Source organism: Pangasianodon hypophthalmus, chromosome 18 (genome assembly GCF_027358585.1).
Source record: "Pangasianodon hypophthalmus isolate fPanHyp1 chromosome 18, fPanHyp1.pri, whole genome shotgun sequence".
In the NCBI taxonomy this organism is placed as follows: domain Eukaryota; kingdom Metazoa; phylum Chordata; class Actinopteri; order Siluriformes; family Pangasiidae; genus Pangasianodon; species Pangasianodon hypophthalmus.
The window spans coordinates 5,728,898-5,746,712 of NC_069727.1; the positions used below are offsets into that span (position 1 = coordinate 5,728,898).

General features: G+C 38.6%; 1 protein-coding gene across 2 annotated transcripts in view; it reads right to left on the bottom strand.

Moving 5' to 3' along the window:
* The window catches only part of scube1 (signal peptide, CUB domain, EGF-like 1), an 86,238-nt gene that overhangs the window by 41,193 nt on the left and 27,230 nt on the right, over positions 1-17,815 (bottom strand). For both annotated transcript variants that reach the window (XM_026923005.3, XM_026923004.3), the window contains exon 5: positions 1,580-1,705. In XM_026923005.3, coding sequence (XP_026778806.1) covers positions 1,580-1,705 — 126 coding nt within the window. The remainder of the gene's footprint in view (positions 1-1,579; positions 1,706-17,815) is intronic.

Below are 17,815 nucleotides of genomic sequence, written 5' to 3' on the forward strand. Positions count from 1 at the left end.
AGGAGAGATTTTAAAAATACAACGTAATAAATGAGGGAGTTTAGGTTTGGATTTTACTTCTTACATTTTACACAGAAATTAATGCAGCACTTTTTTGCCCTGGACTTTTCTATTAATGCTCTGGATGCAGTAGAAATGGGCTTGAAATAAAATTTGACCCAGGTAAACAAGCTATAATATCTCTACAATTTGGCCAGTATGCACTTTCAGACTGAAAAGTGAGCACGTAGCACATACAATGTCATTTTCCATTTAATCCCAAATCACTCCCACTCATTCTTACAAAATACACTAGTGTTGCAAGTTTTCTCTTTTCCTGCAACCTGTTGGTCTATGTATAATTCAAAAATATCAGAGCTGTGTAAGGACATTCTACATATTAAGCCCTTAAATCTCAGGATCTGTCAGCAGGTCCAGCTTTACATGTCATAAATACATACCTAATAACCCGAGATTTCTTCAAGCTGATGTTGATTATTTAAAAATAATGGCATATCCCAAAGTGTTTTATTCCTCTTATAGCACAATAATTTGGCAATGAATACAATTTTTTTAAATTATTTTAATTAATTTAATTTTAATTTATTAATTTATTAATGAACAACACTACTTTTTTTTTTACCCATTTATATTTACATTTAAAGGTGTTAGTTGATAACATTCATGTTATAGCAGCAATAGACAGCCTCTTCACCATCCTCTCTTTTTTCTCTCTCTGGGAAGAAATCTGACAAGAAAACCGAGACCTCACAAAGGCAACTTTCTCTGACTTTCCTGTAGCGGAAAACTTAAAGTTACAGCTTTACCTCTGACTGTTACCAAGCACTGACACTGGAGACTCCTTCCACATAAATGTCTCCTTACAGGAAACCTCACCATATTAACAATTATAGACAATTAATCCACACCTTCAGACCAATCAGAAGAGAAAATTCAGAAGCGCTGGGGTGTAAGAGAGGTTGTCACATTTCTACAGTATTAACAGTTCTAAAATAGGTTTAATTCCTTAAACTCTCAGCTTATTATTAATTTATTCATCTTAAATCATATTATTCAGTGCCTACAGTGAAACTAATCTAATGGGTGTCGTTAACAAAGTAAGGAATGCAAACCTCGAACTCACAGCTCCTGGGAGTTTCAAGATTTGAAAAAAAACTTTTTTATCTATTAATATTATATACTGTTCATAATGTATGTTATATGCTGTTGATTTAATCAACTATATAACATATACAGATTCCTCCTTCAAATGTGTTAATTCAAGTGTCTATTTATTATTATTTTTATCATCATTATTATTATTATTATTATTATTATTATTATTATTATTATCATTTATTATTAGTATTTGAGGTCAGGACTGAACATCTATAAAAATGCTTAATCTCACCACCACATGCTTAAGACTGGAAGTTACTGTTCCTAGCTTATCGTCCTGACCTACAGCTGTGCTGTCATACGAACAGCAGCTCTTTGATCAACAGCAGCCTGTGCCCTGGAGAATAATAACTGAAAGCAACATTTTCAGCCATGTTGTTAGCTGTGTTTTGCTGAGGTGCTGAAACGGCACGGTACATACATCTGCAGTCCTGCTGGTTCTCGGCCAGTTCGAACCCTGGCCTGCACTCGCATGACACACCACCTTTAGGAGTCTCCCTACAGATGTGAGCACAGCCATGGTCCTTGTTCATGCAGTTCATCCCATCTGCAGGAAAAAAGGAGAGAGAGAATGTGAGAGGGGGATTAATTTACAGCTGAAAGACGTGTGCGCTCTCCACTACAAACAATCCTCAGCCAGGCTCCTGGAGATGGACGTGTTATGTGAGAGGTATAAATTAGCTTAATGCTTCTGCCACAGGACCCTTTGTACAACCAGAATCCCACTGACATTAACACTGACCCATGGATTCCAGCATAAAAACCTCTCTCTGAATAGCACAGTCACCACATCCTTCCCTCCTTTCCCTTCTTCTCAAGAAGTCACGTTGTATTTCTTTCTTTACTTACCTTCTAAGAATAGCAGCTTTTTGGCCATAATCACTTCTAACTATTCACAAGAAATAAGCAGAGAAATCACATACAGTAATTGTATCTACAGTACTAGCTGCAGAAAAAAAAAATCCATCTATTTTATTATTAGTTTTGAAGTCACAGCTTCAAAACTACAAGACAAAAAAAAAAAGATTGACTTATAGTCCATTGCTTGACTTCATGAAATAGTTGGTTTTAATGTGTGTATATGTGTATAAAAGAACAAAAACATACAATCTTATTCTTGAATTATAGTCAGTGTTAGTTAAGATACTTCCAAAATTGATCAAGCTACAGAAAATGTTGCTTGGCTATAATAAAGCTCTCTTCCGCTACACTACACTACAAGCTACATGAAGATAGATTAACATTCATTCATTCATTCATTCATTCATCTTCAGTAAGCGCTTTATCCTGGTCAGGGTTGTGGTGGATCCAGAGTCTATCCCAGGAACATTGGATATGAGGCAGGAATACACCCTGAATGAGATGCCAGTTCATCGCAGTGCACCATGCACACACACATTCACACATTCATTCACACCTAGGCCCAGTTCAGCATAGCCAGTCCAACTATCAGCATGTTTTAGTAGGAAACCAGAGAATTCCAGAGTAAACTCACATAGACATGTGAAGAACATGCTCAGAAACTCCACAAGGACACTGGAGTGAGCTTTCTAAATGTGTGTGTTAAAGACAAAAAGGGGGATTAACACTGAATAGTGCAATTTAACATCCTCCTAAGCACACTGTACACCAGGGGTGGGTGATATGACATCAGTCAGCATCTTTCAAATGCTATAACATTTATTTACAATTTATAATCACAATATTTCAGAATTTTTTTAATATAATTTTATTATAATTGTAATATAATTACATTGTGATATAATTTAGCACTATTATATTGTCATATATGAAGGTTTTCCTTCATTCTTAAATCAGAGTAAAAAAAAAAACTGATGTACTCCAACCAAAAGTTAAAAATGCATCTTGATGTATTAAAATGTATATTTTTAGGTTAAGAATATGAAACTCCCTTACTGGGTTAATATAATAGTTTTAGTTCGGCAAACATGCTGAAGGAGCAGCAATATAAATAAGCACCTACAGAATCTCTGAGGATCTATAGCCAGAAAGGCTAGAGACAAATCAGGAGAGTTTTAATAAGTGAATAAGTGAATAAGTGGGTGCTCAGTGCTTGAGGCTTTGAGCTACTGATCAAAAGGTTATGAGTTCAAATCCCAGCAATGCCAACCTGACATTGGGTCCTTCAGCAAAACACTTATATCTCAACAAAGTAAGTTCAGTGAACTAAGAAGACAATACAAACTAAGTGCAAAGGAGGAGCTATCCTAGATATTGTTTGTAGAGGAAGGTATTTAGTTATCTTTATAAGGTGTACAGTCACAAGACTGTTCAGAGTGGTGGAGGAAGCTCATTCTAACAATGAAACAATGACATCTCACCTTCTTAAATCTTTAGAGAAAGACATGCCAATCAGACTAAGGCTAAAGACCCAAGCTGGCATGCAGGTGTACCTCAACAACATAGTGTCAAAGCCCATTTCTTTCCAGAATTCATTCACTGCTTTCCTTAAACAAGGAAAATGGCCACATGAAAGAATTACACAGGGGAGGTAAAAGGGGTATAGGCAGACAGAGAGAGGTACTTGTCAGTCTTTAATGGGTGTCCTAAAGTTCTTGTGATGGACAGACAATGAGCCAAGAAAGTGCACATAAAAGCAAATCACTGTGGAAACAGTGCAGCGCCCTGCGTCACTGCATCACTGTTCTCAGAGCTCAGGCTCTTCAGAAGCTCTTGGGATGCTTGGAGGGGGTTGTGTCTTTTCATATGGGCAGCAGTGAGGGTGCCTTGATGTGCCTAATGATCATGCTTGCATCCTTTAGAGGGCCATAAAGCAAGACAAAGGGACCCGCCTTGCTTCATTCCCATTAGTGTGTGTGTGTGTATGTGAAGTGCAATGTTAAACTACTGTACACATTCCTGTACAAGAAGAGTGACAGAACAGGACGTGCACTGCAGAGACTCCTCATTCCTCGCCAGATCATTTCATAATCACTTTATTTATACAGGCCAGATGGCCTCACTACCACAGATCCTATGTGATTTACAGCACAGATCAAGATTTAATCGAACTTTCGCCAGGTGACCCGAGTTGGCGCCTGATTGCGTAGCACGAGTCCAAACGGAGCACGCTGTTTCGCTCGGATAATTTATTTGAAGGAGTGAGCGCGAGGCTAAAATGTCATGTGGGCCCTCGGCTTAAACTGCAGAGAAGTCAAATAAACTGAGAGCGAATGGCGCTCCGCTCTGCTGAATCACCAAACACAGAGGGGGCGCTCCGTCTGTCCACAGAGCAAAAGACAAAAGACGGATTGACTAGGAAAGTTCGACAATTCTGTCTTATATTAACACAAGCCCTATTCCCAATGGAGTTTAAATGAAGAAAACTTTGAGAGAAGGAGAGAGAAAGAAAAATAGAATAAGAAGCAGAGGGAGAGAAGAAAGTTAATATGTGTGTGAGGTGAAGCTTGGCGTGTGTTTTGACTGCAGATGTTAGAGAGTTCAGGGGTGCTGACAGGACGAAGGTGGGGGCCTCGATAAGAAGCACAAGAGAGGGAAAGACAGCCATTTTATCTAAGTCATTTTATCTGTCTCTTCATATTTTCTCTGAACAAGAGATAGGACTCTATTCTGTTGTACAATGAAAAACAAGATCTAATTTTGCTTTCTTCCAAATTAAAGGTGCAGTGGGTAAAATCTGAGCTCTAGCAATTATAAGGTAAATTACAAAATCATTGCAATTACTTGTTTGCTCCCTGATCCCTCCTCCCATCCATGTTAATGTACATGAAGCCCCGCCTTCCAGAATCTACAGCGCCCACTAGAGCTCGTTTACAGTTATTTTGGTAACCATCTCACTAATTAACATTTTATTGTCTCCTTCTACTTGCCTAATTATGATCAAGTTTGCTATAAACACACGACATACTGAAATGCCAAATAGTTTACTGTTTCATTGTTTTTCCTGGATATTTCCTCCTTACTTGTATTAGTAAGAACAATAAGTAAGGAATAAAACTCTACAGAGTGCGCTGTTATAGGTAAATGATCAACGATGAGATGGTACGATGCAGCCCAGTGCAAAGCAGAGTTACTGTTACCACACCAAAGTTGATTATTTTCCAATAACAGCACATCCGAAACTGTTTCATTTCTCTTATACCACAGCAATTAGCCAAGGATTACAACATAAAGTATGTCATACTTTTTATCTGATTACTGTTACATTTCATTTTGTTGAACATCTTACTTACAGCAGCTAGTAACAGTTGTTTCCTCAACAGCCTCTCTTTTTTCTGATAAAAAATGCAACTTGTCATGTTACCGAGAAACCTACTGTTCTGTATTGGAAAACATTAAAGTACCAGCTTTACCTCTGACTGTTACAAAGTACTGACACTGGAGACTCCTTCTTACAGCAAACTTAAGCATAACAACAATTATACACATATTTATTTTGTTTATATAAAGTGACCACCACTCAAGTCCCTGTGAATTAACTGTTACAATACATATTAGAACGACTGCATTAATATAAACCTTGTAGCCTTGAAACATACATTTGCTAGCACTTTGACTTCAAGACTCAATACTTCCCTGCACAACCAATCAGGATCCACCTGATGCACAGCACCAAATAAAGACTGTTAGGATTTTGGTGCATACACAAGTCTCTGAGAGCTACAACCACCCATAAACATACAGAAATGGCACAGAAGATACAGAAGCATTGCTTCAATACAGAAGTATAAACCAGTGCTATAGAGTGATGAGTCTGAACGTGTGTGTGTTTGTGTGTGTGCGCGCACGTGTGTGTGTGTGTGTGTGTGTGTGTGTGTGTGGTTACCCATAAACTCGCCACTTAAAAGAACCCTTTCAAAAAGCCCGAGTGCAATATGAAACGGAAAGCACTTTTCAAAGCCTCGTGTATAACAATTTATACAACTGTTACAGCCATACTCACATCAGCTTTAACCGCGTACTCATCAAAGAGGCTCGTGCCACTGGAGTCTTCAGCACAGCAAGTTTAAAGGATTAAACGGATGAATTAAATATGTGTGGCATCAAAGGAGATCTAATTAAATAAAAAACAGAATAATAGAAAATGTAGTGTTACAACACTACAATGTGGCAAACAATTCTTTAACTTTGAATACTTTCAAGTCTTTATTTAAACAGCCAACACTACACTGACAGTGTATTATGCACATAGATAAGTTAGAATTTCCATGTGGCCCTTGCACATTATGAATTAATGCCAACTCATTGGAGAAAAAATGGCAAAAAGCTGTATTTTCAGGAGATCTAAAACACACAGGTGAAGAGTTTTACTCACTAACATATGTGAGCTAATGCTCATACAAAACTACATACAAAACCAGAAATATAAAATGGTACACAGATGACAAGTATTTTTATTTGTTTGCTTGTTTGTATTTTATAATTCTGGTTTGAGGCATTGTGTAGTCTCAGCCTCAGATGCTCCACCTAAGAGCTACAGTGCATCTGATATTTTTGTACACTTTTCTGGCCACACACTTCAGAATCTTGCCAGCTGAAGAATCTGATCGGCTCAAAGCACTTCCGTGTATACAATGGTTTCCATCAGTAAAATAAACATTTGAACATGGTGACTCAAAGAGCTTTCCAGATCAGAATATTGAAACTGGATTGACAAAAGTTAAAGGAATCCCTTTTTAAAAGTTCTTAAAGAGTTTTGTTTAGTTTTTAAAGAGTTAATCTTGTCTGTTTGCTGACAAGTTATGATTGGTTCTTTGCTTTGTCAGTCAAATGGCCTTTTTCTGTGAAAGTAGGCGGATCTTAACAACATTTATTGATCAAACATACCAGACTCTCTACAGCATGCTAGAAGTTTAGCCTGAGAGACTAGGCATTATGGTACTGTTGGTACCGATGTTCAAGTTATGGTATTGTGGCAAGATCTTTTTGGTTTACACAGGAATGATTTCTGATAAGGTATGGGCTGTATGTTCTAGTGCCTGTAGTATCTCACATTAAAAAAATCTTCAAACTACTCTGTCTTTATGTAACAACTGAACATGGTGCTTGAATGTATTACACACACACACACACACACACACATACAAAAGAGCCCCCTTTTCCCATCCATCCTTTTGTAAATGCCATTTTAATTGAAATCTGTCAGACTCTCTCTCCACACACAATGCTATAGGTACTAAGCCATGCATTTCAATGAGACTCTATTTTCACCAGCCACCATTGATGTCCTTCAGCTGAGAAACGTCCTTTCCAATAACCCTCCCCAAGCTCTTCTTTAAACACAAACTCTCTCTCTCTCTCTCTCTCTCTCTCTCTCTCTCTCTCTCTCTCTGGCTATATTAAGCTCTCACACACATACGCAAATACACACACAAACCACAAATTGGACATTCATATGGACTTCCTCTGCACTTTCCACAACTAGACCACTGAACCTTTGTGATGTCAACATAAGTGGATAAATGAAGGTGTGTGTGTGTGTGTGTGTGTGTGTGGATAGAGGTTTGGATGTTTACAGAGACAATGTGACTTTAGAAGACGCTCTGTCTGTCTCACACACACACTCAGATACACTCATCCTCTAATACACATGCCTCATCATCCAGGGTTTAAGACACAAACCAGCTGCCTCAACTCTAGTAAAGAACGAAGTTAGATACACATACACACACACACAAACTTCTCTATTTACACACACTTTTCCACCAGAGTGCAAAACGTTATGGCATGGTACAGTTTCTAATCCACTATCCACTATGCCCAATCCATACTCAACCAAGTTACGCTCCCTGTAAAAGTAGAATGTGTTCTCACGAGGTTGTGGGGTGGGGACTAGTGATGGGAGGGCCATCAACCAACCTACTACCCATTATGTAATCACCTAAATTGTAAAATTTTCTTTGACACTAAATAAAAAATCAGGCATATAGTACATATGTAAAAATGTGTGTGATGCTGTCCCTGGCTTGTCTCCCTCTTAAGGTTCCTACTGAGCAAAATGTACGGCAGGTTTGTTGTAACAGTGGTGTGCCACTGAACCTGAAAGTCAAGGGTGCCATTCCTTTCATCTTAGCAAAAGCAGAGAGAGGCATCAGTGCACATTTTTTCAGACAACATTAAAATACAGCAAGCTGCTCTTTTTCTGTGGCTGAATTTAAAATAGTGTGCTCCATCAGGCATGTAGCGCCTGCAGTTCTATAAAACCATTCTGCTAATCCCTATGTAGTGAGCATATATAGTGAATAGTTGACAGATAGTTGAAGACAACAGATTTTATGTGGACTACATGTGAGAAATGTAAAATCAAGATTTATATACAAGTGACGAAAAAAAACATTACTGTGGGTAAATAAATAAATAAATGAAAACGAATCTGAAACGTTAACTTTTGTTAAGAAATTATGTTGCCTCATAAAACAAGCAGATAAACGATACCTGATATTTGGACTAGCTAGCTAGTGGGGTTTTTTTGGCAATTGTCTGATCTTAAGTATGACTCATAATGATTGTATTTGACTAATTAATAATGTCCTCTATTTCTAGCTTGACCCATATGAAAAACAACAGAATGTGGTGCCACAGATTTGTTACTGTAGCTCAGTGTCAGGTGGAAAAGGGCTTAAAATATATCAAAAAAAAAAGTGTAAACCAAAGGAGTGGTGACCAAAGCCGTGGCTCTAAGTTCCCCACCTCAGTGCTAATATTTGAACACATATTTATAAATAGAGTAAGACAGTGGTAAAGCAGCCAGTGCCCAGTTACCTTCAACACCTCCGCTGTGCATTTCCATGTGTGTGTGGTTGTAAGTTTAGTCAACGTTTCTTCCATCTTACCATAAACCTCAAAAAAAGATTATAGCTTTTCCTGTACATCACACAACAGAGCCAACGTCTCTTAGTAAGAAATCATTCATCATATTAGAATAAACACTCATAATGACTAACACACACACTAGTCAAATTATACATTCACTAGTCGTCGCTGTGGGAATGTCAACTAGTCAGAATGGAGGAAAAAACAGTGAAGCAGAGGTAAAGAGATGCAAGCTAAATCGTGAAAATATTTCAGACTAGATGAGTCAATTCTAAAGTCAACTGCACAAGAGTACACTGGGAAAGGTGCTTTAGCTTTAATGAACCGTTAACACTTTGCATGAAGTGAAGTGGTGTGTGCAAGACTGGTTTTAATCCCTCTCCAGGAATTCCTCACACCTTATGTTTGTTGTCCTACAAAGCTAAATAAAATTGAAAGAAAATTCTTGCATTCCGGCATAGTAAATTCTGCTGTGACTAGCTCTGTGTGAGCCGCGGGTTGCACATCATTATACAATCCCACTCAGCTAGTTCACAGTCAGATTGCGATGCATCCAAGCTCAAAGTGGTCGATGCAGACATGCTTCTGGATAATGAGGCTGGAGTTGCAGTGAAAAAACCTCCTAGATGCTGCTGTAGACATCGCATCTGCCATGTTCGTTGTACACCATTACAGTTGGAAATTTCATTTGTAAACTGTGTATTGTTGTTCTGTACAAATCAAGCAGCCTAAAACAGTAATGTCCCAAAATAGTTTTTGCTTTAACTATGGAAAACACGAAAAACCCTAACACACACACACATCTGCTACACAATGACCACAGCACCTACAATGACATGACACAGAAATTGAGAAAAACTGGCTTCAAAAAAGACAAACTTTGTCACAAGACAAAACAGCTGCCCAAAATTTTATTTCAAGTCATAGCTTGATTTTGCCCAAAATTATGTAGTTGGACCTTTGTATGTCAGAACAGCTCCGACTGACTGATGACAGACGGCAGCCAGGAGGCGTCTATAGGACAGCGTCAAGCTGAATGGCTTAGAGAAGCTTCCCTCAGGCTGCATGCCCTCTTTCTTCTTCATAGTAACATGCACAAACACACACACACACACACACGAGCCCAACCTCCAATAGTTTCCACCCATGAACTCTGGCCTGGGTGCCAGGATTCCACAGCCCTAGCAGCATGTTTGCAGGGGACACAGTGTGAAAGAGAGAGAGAGAGTGTGTGTGTGTCCACAAGAATAGGTATATCTGAAAATTTTGACCTTGTCGGGACGTTTAGCTGGTCCTCACAAGGAAAACTGCTTTTTTTGTAGGTTTTATTTTGAAAACTAAAAGAGTTAAAAGGTTTAGGTGTAGTATAGCATTAATTAGCTCTATTAATAATTATTCAGTGGAAGATCCTCCCAAGGATTTTTTGACAAACGTGTGTGTGTCTGTGTAAGGCTGTATTCAGTTTAAATACCTAAGCCACCACTTGCCTAATTAAGTGTGACACGCACATATAAACACACATATATTCATGTACAGCAGCCTGCTTCCTCGGCATCGTCAGTTCTGCATTAAATTCAAATTACATTTCAATCAGCAGTGTGCATGTGTGTATGCACCTTGCCACAAAATCCAAATAAACACGCTGGGCTCCTGCACTCAATCATGTTTATCCTGCTGTTTGTTTTTCCCTCTGTCCTTCCTGCGCCGTCCTTTGGCGTAGGTCAGAGACAGCGAGACAGCGAGACAGTGAGAGAGGAGGAAAAAGAGCGAGAGAGAGAGGATACATCATACGTCATGACTGACCAAATCAGGACATTGTGAGCAAAGCAGAAACAAAAAAACAAAAACACAAATGTCCTCACAAAAGAACAAAAAAACAGTTCACAGGAATTTCTGAAGCCCTCAAAAATACTGCTCCGTAACAGCATCATGTGGGACGTCCTATATACACCGGAAAGCCTGTCAGCATTATAGTAGGTGTATGGGTTTAAAGGTGTGTGTGTGTAGTCATGCCAGGTCTCGTGCTCATAAATCATCAGCCTGCATTGCTCCAGCACCGTCTGTACAGCAGCAGCGGCGCCGCTGTGAGCCCTCGCATTAATAACGTTTTTTCCTCCATCAGAGAGAGAGACGGACAGAGAGACGGTGTGAGAGAGCGACAGACAGACAGAGACGGAAAGAGAGGGCATTTATAGGTAGACCCGGAGCCATCTGAGTCACACAGACTTAGAAGAGCTTTGAAGGATCTCGCACACACTCGCATTCCTGCACCAACACACAATCACTAATGCACACAGCCAAATCCCTGGTAGCAAGAGCTGATTTAGAACAAACGTCCAGAAGTGACAGCTGAAAACACTCTCAACTCAACTGAGCTCCTCTGTTTGAAGTCAATTTTCTACTGAACGTTAAAAAAACACAAATGGAAACAACAGTAACAGATTTCCTAGTTCATTTTCCACCTCAGGGTGATTATACAGGAATTCTAGATACACAAAATGTTTTGCCCTCATACTTACATTTTGTCTTAATGCATTTGTATAATGAAGGAGCCAAGCTAGAAATGGGATGGCCCACTGTAGGTACTATGTTCAAACTTGTATTTTAATTGTTATTGTTTTTTCTGATCTGGCCTAGTGACTCTGGTCATGGTGACCACAGTAAAAATGACAGAATCCTCCTTCAGGTTTGTTCAACATGAAAGAATAGTTTGTGTTATAGTTTATTTCTTTGTTCAAATGAACTTCTGGTTAACCCCAGCTTTTTATTCAGTTATTTATCTTAATACATATTATTCAGTAACTACTAGGAATAAATCAGTAACTACAGTGAATCTAATAGCGTGGCCCAGCAGGTGAGTTCAGGAGTTTACCAAGGTTACGCAGAATATATTGGTTGTGTCACAAAAGGCATGTTTTTAAAATTTCATCAACCTAATGTTAACAAAAGTAAGGTTATCAACACACCAGATACTTCTGTTAAGTCATATTAGGAAAACAAATAAAGGTATATGAGAAATTAAATGTAAAACTGAGAAATGTTGCCTTTGTGTGAAACTTATTACACTAAAAAATTAAATCTTCCAAACTTTTGGGCCATTTATGGAGAATTTTCTAGAAACCCAGTGAAATCCCAACCCCAACCCCAAACAGCATTAGTTCCTGTTGGTACACAGCTTAATATACAAGCTTTGGTACTAAACCCATGGACAATAAAAAGAAGAAAGAGAAGAATGGTGCCTTCTACAGTGATTAAAAAAAATCCCTCTCAGTTTCCCAGCATCATTCCCAGTGTCTCATCACTGTGGATGCTGTTGGCACGTCTAGCCTTAAAAGTTGCAGACTAGCTCTCATGGCAAACAACTTCCACCCCTCCCCAAATTCCCAATTTACAACCAGCCAACAATCGCCAGAATCTCTGTGGTTGAGCTGAGAGAATTTACAAGGATATTATTTTCACAACATGAGGGGATATCTAATGGCATATTTAAAGGTTCAGTCTCTGATTTCCAAACTCTGTGTTAGGTTAAACCACTAAACATTTTTTCCTTAAATTCAGGAATGCAGAAGAACCTCATCTGACGGACAGCCTCACTCGAAACTAAACCATGATGCTTAGATGTACAGTGCAGCAAAGGACTGCTGGCTTTCAGTCACATGATTACCTCAGCTTAAAGTAATCACTCTCCTCAAAAAAAAAAAGCTTTTCATTTAAAAGTAAGGTCCAAAAGTCTAGATCCATGTCCAAGAAATACTTTAATTTAATGGATATTAAAAACAGATACAGTTTTGTTTCCATCGCTCATCACTAATATGGTTGAAAAGTATACTTATTTATTGAAAGCTGTAGGCAGGATATGTATAACATAGTCATCTACTGTATGCTAACTGCAATAATATCAAAACAATACCCTATCCAATATATGGGAATTTGCCTGTATCCAGCTTACTCATGAAATACCAGAATGCACTGCAGTTGGTTAGTGACCATTTCAAACCCAGGGATTGTATATTAACATTTGCATGCTTTTTAAATAAAAAATGAATCAGAAGATTATATATTTCATTTTCATATAAGAACTTCTCAAACTGTCAATATGTTGTGCACCTGAATGACTGCAACTGAGCATAATTGAACAATAGCTATGAGTAATTTTCCTTGCAAGACAAAACATCAAGCATTACCAAGATTGCTCAGCTAATTTCAGTGCCCACAGGCAGCCTTTAGTTTAGGTTACTGCCATCTCATCAAATGATGCAGAGGTTTTATAATCTTACAGTTTTTGGAACCTTTTTTACAATGAGTTCAAGCACGCCCTCTTCCTTTGGGCAGGTGAGCCCATATGAACTTTAAATAAAGGGCAATGGACAATTGAAATCTGCCCATATTTTCACTAAACTTGACCTCAGATGTGCTTATAATTTAGTTTGTATCAGAGAGGGTGAGGGAAACCTTCAGGAAAACATCTGGACACTATGAATACTTAGTCATGTGGCTTGGTCCATGCTTCTTTCAAGAAACTGGTTAACTCACAGATATGCTCGGAAAATTCGTAACAGTTTATACTAATGACATCTTTGTAGATGTCAGTGTCTGTGCCTACTTCCAGCAAAGTCCTTGAACAAATAAACTATGTTTCCTACAATCCTCAGGTGACGAACTCCAGGCTCTGTCACACGAAACATACTCACAAGCAACCTATCCATGTTCCCAGTCACCTGATTACTAATCACTCACACCTGTTCCTCATCAGTAACATGCCTATGTAAACTATGGATCATTGAGTACACTTTGCACTTTGCAGAAGTCTTGTTGCAGCTTCATAGCCTGTGATGTTACTGAGACTTATATCTATATGTTTCCCTCTCTACTTTTCTAGTCTAGTTTAATATTTTTTGGATTTGCCTACTTAAATCCTGTTTGTATACATCACCCAAACCTTTGTCTGCATGAAGGTTTTGAATTATTGCCTTGCCCCTTTGTTATGGTGGCCTGTGTTAATGTTCAGCTTTGATCTAGCGTCTAAATTTGTGTAATTTTCATGATAATGAGACTACAAATTGATACTTGTCTCTCCAGGAAAAGACTGTGAGCTCACTGTTGGGATGCCAAGATGCAGATTTTTGCAGCTCATAAAAACTCTTAGGAGGGAAGTTTTCATACCCCCACTGTCCAGTTAGAAGGTGTAGTCTAAATTAATAAAGGTCTTCAGTTAGAGAAGGTGTAATGAAAACTAATTAGAAAGATGAGCAACTGTTACTCACTGACTTACAGCAACTGCTTTATCCTTGGCAGGGTAGCAGTGAATCCAGAACCAATCCCAGGAACACAGGGTGTGAGACGAGAATACACCATTAATGGGACTCTGGTCAGGGCACCATGCACACACACATTCATTCATTCATAACGAGGAGCAATTTATCTTAGCCAATCCACCTACTGGCATGTTTTGGGGAGGTGGGAGGAAACCCACTCAGACAAAGGAAAACATGTAAACAGGGACCCTGGACCTGCTGCACCACCTTTCCACCCAAGCAACTATTACTACATCATAACATCTTAGAGCCTATCATGTTTAATATGCAAATGCAGGCTGAGCAAAACATTGGTGTTTTGGACATGGGTGCAGGGTATATATAGAGGGTTTGGGGAATTTCCTAAATGCGTATTAATAGAGTCTGGATTTATTAATTAATAGTGTAGATGTCTTTGTGACATTTTACGTCAAATAATAACATTTTGGGAAACTGCCCCATCAAGTGATTTGCAAGCAAATATAGAAAAAAATGATGGCCTTGGGGAATGGTTTGAATGAGAAGGGAGTAGTTGAGACAAGAGGGAAGGATAATGGCTGATTTGGCACACCTCAATCTTGTTTCTCTAGTCATTATTTATATTTTATAACTTTTTTCCCTTTGTCAAGCAGGTGTAAAAGTGCATCAGTGATGTGTATATAATAGCATCGGAGTAGAACAGAACCTCAGGTGAGTTGGTGAAAACCCTCGTCAAAGACAGACATGTTAGAGAACATGCACTCTTAACAGAGCCCCACTTTTCTACAGCAGACAGACGGCGCCAAGGACACACACTCACACAGACACACAACTCACCCAATGGCCCTGAGTGCTGAGAGATGAACTGTAAACATCCAACACGCATACACCAATGCACATCCATGAAGACACAGGCTGTCAACAACAAGTGTGTGTGATGAGTGAAGGTGAGAGGTTCGTTTTAGGTGATGAGGTTCAATGTGTGAAATAAGGCTTGAGTATGTGTGTGTGTGTGTCTGTGTGTGTGGGTTTGTGTGTGTGTGTGTGCATAGTTGAGTTAGAGTCAAACTATGGAAATTGGAGAGAAAAAGTAAACAAACAAATGCATTCTCCAGTAAAGCTCCTGATGTTGCTTCTACGTGTGTGTGTGTGTGTGTGTGTGTGTGTGTGTGTGTGTGTGCGTGTGTGTGCATGGGTTTGTGTGTGTGTGTATGGGCATAAGTTAGAGTCAAAACTATGGAAATTGGAGAGAAAAAGTAAACAAACAAATGCATTCTCCAGTAAAGCTCCTGATGTTGCTTCTATGTGTGTGTGTGTGTGTGTGTGTGTGTGTGTGTGTGTGTTTACACTGTGTAGGTGTATGTGTGACATACTGATCAATTCAGTGCTGCCACTAAATATTAGCATGTTTCCAGCTTCTTTGCAGCTTATTTACAGACAAATACACACACAGAAACACACACACACACAAATACATACACATACAGACACACCCACACACAGAAACACAAAGACTTACTTCTGAGATAAATATATCTTGTGCAGACCCAGAGAGATGCACACACAGTTGTGTAGTTATGGGCTTCCCAAAAAGCAAATACCCAATATGTCTATTTCTGTATATTTCTCTCTTTTTCTCACTCCAGTACTTCACTTTCCCATTTTTTCCTTTTAGTCTCGTTTTGACTTTCCTTTACCCCATCACTCTATTACTTTTCCTGAGTGAAACTGGGCTTAGTCCACTCCTAAAATATATCTGCAGTCAGCTCTATAACTATTGGCATCCTTTGCAAAAATGTGCAAAATGTACATGTAAAATAAATTAAAATGCAAAGAGTGATGTTTTGAGCTTAAACATACTGTACAGTTTTATTTCAATACAATATTTTCTCAAACGTAAAAGGTTTTTTTTTCTAGTTTCTAAATTATCAGCACCCCCCACAATTAATTTTGGTGAATATTAATGTATCCTCTTCCTGGCCAATCTGAACAGGCCCTGACTTAATTTTTTATAACAGCCTTGATCAATCATAATAAACTTTTAAATACTTATGCTTTTTATATCCATTATCTGACTTGTGCAGATCAACAACCATCTGTGTTGAAAGCTCTTCTGGTTTTCCTCAAGATGATGGATGAAAAAAAAAATTGAACATGTCTACAACCTCATATTTAAACACCAGGGAACAAGAAGTGGTCAAAGGCAACAACACCAGTTCCAATGGCAATTTTATAATAGATTTTTTTTCAAGAATACAATCTACATTGTTTAAGAGTTTTGTTTTTGAGAGAAAATGGTATTATTTTATAATTATTTTTGTTTGAACAAACATGAGTAGGTTTGCATATATATTTTTGGCCATTCTCATGAAGGGTGCCAATAATTCTGATGTTTATTGAAAGGCATTCCTAATTAAAATGTATTTCAGTACAATACACTGATTTTTTGTATCCGCAAACCCCTCCACATGTCTTAACTGGACCAGGCTATCTATCAGAAGAAGCAATAAAATAAATAAATATGAATTGCAGTGTGTGAGACAGAGAAGTGTGTGTGTGTGTGTGTGTGTGAGAGAGAGAGAGAGAGAGAGAGAGAGAGAGAGAGATGAAATGAAAGAGAGGTCATCTACTTGCCACATTCCACACATGACCGCGAGTGACATCACAGAAATTATTACAGCTCTTGGTCCTATACAGGACCACTCTTGCTTTTGTGTGTGTGTGTGTGTGTGTGTATGTGTGTGTTTGATTCACTCAAGCTGTCTGGAATGCGACTGTCTGACTGTAGATATGTCTCATTTGTCATTTCTGACTGGCAGCAAAAGACCGAACATGCCGCTCAACACTCAACCACACACACACACACACGCAGGTCACAAGCCATGTGCTACGACCAGCCTTCACCCACTGCATACACTCTCACTCACACACTGCACAGGCATGTGACCTCCAAATCCAAGACAAGAAATGCATTTCAGCTGATTAAACCCTTTGACAATGACCTGAGTCACGACCTTCAGTACTACAATGAGCTGAGGCACATTCAGACATTTTTGCCTTTTCTTTTTCTTTTTTCATATTCCTACTTCTTCTGAGATGCCATGACAAAAGAAGAACAGAAGTCCTGATTGAGTAAAGATTGTGCAACTAAAATACCACTAATGTCTCATTCAGACCATGGGGAAGAATTTGTATAGATGAGAAAATGTCCAGTTTTACAAACTGAATGTCTTCATACATTGGTATTTTGTTTACAAGGTAAAAATGGCTGTTATAGTTGTCAACGTTGGCTAGCATTAGCATATAGCTGTATTAGTGTTAAACAATAAAGTGTTAAGAATGACTTCTATCTTAATCTTTAGAAAAACTGAAACAGGTGGTATAATTTAGGAGTCTCAATTCATTATACACACATTATACAATTCTGTTCTACAATTTGAATACCTTTGACACAGAGTTCACACTGGCAGCCGTAATAGAAGCGCCCTAACTTTCAGTTTGGTCAAAGAAACTAGGGGTTGATGTGAATGTGATAATTACAGCTACAGCCATATGACATGAACACAACACAATCTGCAGTAAGAAACATG